The sequence below is a fragment of the Lethenteron reissneri genome, chromosome 10, assembly GCF_015708825.2.
Source record: "Lethenteron reissneri isolate LAM-NWPU_2019-01 chromosome 10, ASM1570882v1, whole genome shotgun sequence".
Classification (NCBI taxonomy): domain Eukaryota; kingdom Metazoa; phylum Chordata; class Hyperoartia; order Petromyzontiformes; family Petromyzontidae; genus Lethenteron; species Lethenteron reissneri.
This window is the reverse complement of record NC_083788.1, coordinates 8341535-8347865: the sequence shown is the minus strand read 5'-3', so window position 1 is coordinate 8347865 and position 6331 is coordinate 8341535. Positions and strand designations below refer to the sequence as shown.

Below are 6331 nucleotides of genomic sequence, written 5' to 3'. Positions count from 1 at the left end.
GCTCAAAGAAGTGGCTTATCATGTGGACATTTATTACAGCCAATTACTTTAAACGCATTTTATACACGGGGAGAGAAAAAAACCAGAGGACCTGGAGAATAATCCACCCGACCCCGTGGAGAGAGAGACACGCCAACTCCAAATACACTGGCGTCAGGGTCTGGATCGAACCCAAGTCCTCCTTGCATACCAGGCATAGCAGATAGCATCCCTTAATTCTAGATTTGAAGCTTTCGTGACTGCAAGGATTCATACTATTAGGTTTTTTTCGGTAAAGTCACGTAGGTAAAAAATAATAGAAAGAAAATAAAAAATAAATGAAAATAAATCAATAAAGTAATTGATAGTTGCCTCCGAAACGTCGTTATTTAATTGATTTATTTTCATTTTTTATTATTTTATTTCTATTATTTTTTACCTACGTGACACTTTACCGAAAAAAACTAAGAGTATAGATAGCATCCCGCCACCGTGGCGCCCACCACAGCTTTAGCTCATGGCTACCCTCAAGTTTTAACTTCTCATGGAATATCTCCAGCCTGCTGGACATCCACCCCTCCCACACCTCCCTCTCGCACTTTCATTTTTTAAATCCTTTATATTAAGTTCACTTGCTTGCTTGCTTGCGTGCTTGCTTGCTTGCTTACGACCGTGCAAATCTTTCGGTCGTTTTTTAACCCACTTCCCGTGATCCGATCGAGCTGACATTTTGCACACAGACTCGTTGTGCGAGACAATTAATGTTCGTGAAATTTTTTTTCCAAAATTTTACACTGTTTAGGGAAAACAAATTAAATATTTTATTACCAATTGCTTAATACTGGCAGACAATCATCTGACCCATAGGTGGAAGCCATCTCAAGCCAGAGGACGAGAAGACTCTAGCCGCCACGCATATAAAGGATTTATAGGGAAAAACTTTGTTTTTACGGGTTTACTTGTTTGTTTATAATATTTTCCGGAGCTCAGCCCGCCCCACGGTCGGGGGCGAGGCAACCACCAAAAGCTCCAAACGACGACAGGCAAAGGAGCCCCACGTGCTGGCTCCGCCAATCGCGTGCGGCCCCGCCAATCGCGCGCGCCCATTGGCCCCGCGCTCGAGTGACGTCACCGCGCGCCGTTGCCTCGCCCATCCCTCCCCCACCCCACTCCTCCTCCTCCCCCTCACTGCGCATGCGCGCGGGGCGGAGCGCGCCATTTTGCGTTTGAAACTGAGCGCGGCCGGTCGCTTTTTTTTGTCGTCCCTCGCCTCTTCTCTTCTCTCCCCTCGGGCTTCCTCACCCCCAACCCCCCCTCTCTCTTTACGCGGCAGCGACACCCGCCCCGGCCTCGCCCCAAGCCGGTGAGCCACGAGGCGGAGGTTTCTCCGTAGAGAGGCTTTCTTGGCTTTGTCGAGATGCGGGCCTGAGCGGCTCGACTAGTGGTGCCGGGCAGTGCGGCGGGGGGGGGGGGTCCTCATGCTCAACCGCGGCACCGCGCTCAATAAAAGTTCGTCTAAGGTTCACGAGAATGAATGTAATGTCGTGCCTGTGTGGAATTATCTGCTACGTAGCACAGCGGCACTGTCGTGGTCAATCCACCGCTGGATCGTGAGAGGTGGCGGCGGCGGCTTTTTGCTGACAGGCCTTCCTTCATCCAGCAGTGGATTGGCCATGAACGATGATGATTTATTTTTTTTAAATATGCACGTGTTGTATTGAGTTGTGAGCCGTTTGCGTTTTATTGTGTGTCTTCAGTTTAACGGTGAGCTAGAAGTTGCGCGTTGCTGTGGTTGCGAGTACAGTGACAAAGTGGTGCTCGATGGAATGGCGAACAAGGGGGGCTGGCCGAGTTGATTCCATTCATTGCTGAGTTGATCCGTGAGTCGAGTTCTGTTGTCAAAGTGTGACCCGGCCCATTGTCTTAATACGTACAGTACAGTATACATATGTCAGCCTTTACTCTGCCCCGGAAATACATGATAAGGTCAAATATGCTCAAATTAAGGGGTGTTTTGTTGGCAAAAAAATTGGTGTTTCACACAAACTTACAAAAAATTATCAAACTGCAATAATAATTTTGTCGTTTATTATCAACCTCAAAGACAATGTAATTTAGTTCTCTACTGAATTTTAAAAATGCTATTGAACGGAAGGCTAGTCTTTAACTTTATCTGATCATTTGTGGGGACAGTAGTGACTTTAAAAAAAGTGACGTTACTGTTCACGACGCGTATTCAACTAAAATGACCAGTAGCTAGCAAAATTGCACCAGAACCCTGTCTCAATAGGCTCACATGAACTTGTAAAGTATTACAATTGGAGACAACAATGAGTAAATGGATGGGGGCATAGTTGGCCTTAAATGAGGTGAGAAGAAATTGGGACGACTCCATAATTGTTAAAATTGAAAACATGGGCTATACGAAGATCGTTATGGTGAGAGTTTGTGTTACATTTAATACACACTTAACATTACTTAATTGCAAAATGCGCAAACGTTCATACAAACTGATTTCACTGGTGAGACCTATCGACTATAAATTAAGTTAATAACTGAGGTATAACACTAAAGATAAAGAAATGAGGTTCATTTTGATTGTGTTGTGTTACTGGTTGTCTTGTCACTACTACAGGCCCTGTTTGAAAGAATATCTGCCAGTGGTGCCGTGGACTGGCTGTGCAACCATGGAGCTCAACGAAGCCAACTTGCAGACACTCACGGAGTTCCTGCACAAGACCCTATCTCCTGACCCTGCCGTACGCAGGCCTGGTAAGCAAGGTTGTATGTGAAACTTAAGCATCGCCCTAAATCTCAACTCTTTTTTTTATAACGCTTGCTGACCACGGGCTGCAACAAACGTCACCGTTAGAAGTTGTAATTTATCAGAGTTAATACGTTTCTTGAATTGAGCATGATTATAAGCGCTTGGTAAAGAGATGATGGAAGGGAATTCCAAATGTGAGTAGTGCAAGGGAGGAGGCAGAAAAAGAAGGGTTTTGACCGACACTGTGGTAATTGGGTAGTTTATGGTTGTGTGGATACGTGCACCAACTATAAAACACATCCACATGTATGCATGAGTGCTGGGATAAAAAAAGTAAACATTTTGCCGAGCGTTTACAATTATGTGTATTGTGCACATTTAATTTTTTGTCACTCACAAAAATGACAGTTGTTTTAAGTGGCTAAAACTTAGTTTTTAATATGTTTAGGTATACATTTGTTTCAGGCTTTTAGCAGTGTCCTGAGCAATACTTAAATATTTTTCAAAATACACAATTCTTCTGCACGTGTCTCTTACTGAAATTAATATATTGTGTAATTTAGCTTTAGCATGAGACACGTTGCATTTACAGTATAGCGTTGCAAACTTTGTAATTTGTTAATCGTAGCCCCTGCGGTGTCTATAGGAAATTCCAAGGAAGCTCCAACGTTGGCTTCCTTAGACACTCAAGACAATCAGAGCACATTAGAATTGTGATTGTGTCATGCATAATGTATGACAATCACAATGTGGTTGTGTTTTTGGCTAACTATGCCGCTGTTATTATAATTGAAATATACCCCAGGTCAGTGGTGGTGTGAGGCGTACAATAACGAAGCAAAACTTAGGGCCCCTAGCAGCTGGATGCATGAACAAAAGCAGGGGGAACCAAGTGTCACCTCAAATTCAAATACTCTGGTTCTTTCGGTAAAATCACGTAGATAGAAAAAATTATGTTTAAAAAAATTATATGATTTTTTTCTATCTAAGTGACTTTACCGAAAGAACCAGAGAGTATGGATTCCTGCAGTCACGAAAGCTTCAAATCAAGATCGAATTAAAATACTAATGATAAACATCAGAAAGTATACTAATTTCTCGCATGCACATCTTGTCTCTGTCTTGTGTCATCTAACTCCCACCTATGTCTCTGAGATACATGTCTTTCATTTTATTGCGTCTGTCGTCTGTATCTGTATAAATACTCATAAAGTCACTGCATAAAAAATATAGTTTCCTGATACAAGACCCTCCAGAGAAAAGTCTGTGGACTCGGTCTTGCTTTCCTGGATAGTAAGTTAATTCATATCATTTCGTGTTCTCTTATCTAATTTGCCTACATTTATCTCATCTCACTGCACTATCTCTATGTCTGGTCTATATATCTTCTGTCATCTCACAAGGAATTTATCAATCAAAAGGCGACATGAAACTAATTTAAGGCTAGGGCCCTCAATGGGGGCCAGCACCACTACTGACCCATTCTTCTCCAAGACACCCAATCCAAATGCAAGGGCAGAAGTTTCTGCTCTTGCAGAAGATTTATCCCAACCATATGTTCATAAATCTACATGCACAGCCGTTCTTGTCAATCCACTGCTGGATGCGGGCTTCTCCATGCCGTGTGGGTCGTGGTGGCTACTTTATCACACTTGACCCACTGGTCAGTGAGGTTTGGTAAAGGTGGGGAAAATGGACGAAGATGGACTTGGGTGCATAGTACACTACAACAATGGGTTTTGCTGCAATGCTGTCTTGCTACACACAATGTTGAGCTGCATTGTCAATTTGTACATATATACGGGATATCTTTGCATTTCACACTGCTGAGGTACCTGCAATGGGCAAGATGTGTGAAAGTAAAACCTATGGCTGTAACCGTGGACAGCAGCAGTCCCTTTCTCTGTAATAAATGCGGGTTGTGCTCATGGCCAGCCACGTGAGCCTTCAAGGACACAGCTCGCTGAGGAGCGCCTGGAAAGACACCGCTGTGGAAGCAGCAGTGCCTCGTCCTCTCCCCTATCTCTTGAGGTTGAAGGTCTTGTAGAAATGATAAATGCCCTGTGATCAGCCGGCTCATCACGGCCGTGCCCGTGTGTGCTCACTGGCACACCACCATTAATCACAGCGCAGCGCTACGGTGATGAATGACCCTGCTTGCGTCTCCGCTCCCTTTATTTACACGGTATTGGGGGTTATTTGGGATGGGAGGGGACGGCGGATTTACCGAGGATCAATAACGTGACGGGAGCGCGGCCGTGAGGTCAGTGTCAGTGTTGTACTCATTGAGCTGTATCAGCCCCTGAGGACACGATTCCTGTCGAGTCTCTAACCGACCAGCAACATCATTAAAAATAATTATTTTGTATGGCTGAAGAAAGTGCTGGTTCACACATCTGCTGTTCGAGTTGGCTAATTAATTGTATACAACTGGGCATTGTCACACTTCTGCCTTAAATAAGTCTTTGGTTCGTTATCAGAATCCACTGTCCCATCATGCAATGGTATTGTAATTACAAAATCGACAGTACATGTAGGTGTAAACCCTGGTGTTCTAGTGACACAGTTGAAGTTAACTGATTTTTCTAAAATGGAAGTATATAACCCTTGTGCATATGTTGCCGATTGATAAATGTTTGTTCTGCAGTCGGATTCCCTTTCAGAGTAATTTTGACAATGTGCCCAAACGGTTAATATGGGACAACTTCTGATAGACACATAAATTGATTCTTAGTTTGCTCAGCATCAAAAATCGTGGAATGTCATTATTACTTAACAATCTTTGACAATGTGGTTAAAATACACTAAAAAATACATACAAAAATTGTTATTGCAAAAATAGGTAATAGTTTCAAAGGGTAGAGAGGTGATTGGTAAGTTTTATATTAAAGTGAGTCATGAGAAATGCGAGTGTCTATTTTCAAGTTCACAGCCAGTGATGGCGTGAAAATAATGAGCGCCTTCAAAAGAAGGAATCTAAGAAATGGACAAGGATGAAGTTAAAAACAAAATAAACTTGATTCCTACAGATGAATCCCAGATTGACAAAGATGTCGAATATGCTGATGCAATGCAAGTTGTCCCTCAACATAATGACAAACAGATAGTTAACAAACAATCTAGGTCAGGAAGCAGCCAATTTTGGACTAAGCAATAACTTCAGATGTTTGAAATTAAATGTCACTACTTTAATATCAAAGCTAACAGAGCATTAGGACAGTTATTGAAAGTCAGGGGCGAGGGGAGTTTAAAACTCAATCAGAATCAACTGAACTGAAACTAGAAAAAAAACACGTTGATGAAGTGTTGAAATACATAAGGATGGAGATGTTAAAACAATAATTGAATACACAGAATTGTAAGACGATTCGGAATAAAATTCGAAAATTTCAGGAACACAACACAAATGATTAAAGACATAGCAAGCAGTAAAAGCAGGATAAATTTGACTGACTGGCAATTAAAAATGGTGTAGCCCTTAGGGAGAGAGATGGTACCATAACATGATCGAGATACAAGCTTAATATTTGTGAAATCATTTATTTAGTAAATCTCTGTAGGACAAAAAAAATATCCCTGGAGTCG

At 42.4% G+C, this 6331-nt stretch overlaps 1 protein-coding gene across 3 annotated transcripts in view; it reads left to right on the top strand.

The window, feature by feature from the left end:
• Positions 1-1217: 1217 nt before the first annotated feature.
• Positions 1218-6331, top strand: part of CSE1L (chromosome segregation 1 like) — a 36053-nt gene continuing 30939 nt past the window's right edge. The window contains exons 1-3 of one of the 3 annotated variants that reach the window (XM_061549436.1): positions 1231-1342; positions 1784-1859; positions 2615-2751. In XM_061549436.1, the coding sequence (XP_061405420.1) occupies positions 2667-2751 (85 nt within the window). In that variant the 5' untranslated portion in view covers positions 1231-1342; positions 1784-1859; positions 2615-2666. The other 2 variants (XM_061549439.1, XM_061549440.1) reach the window with 2 other exon arrangements.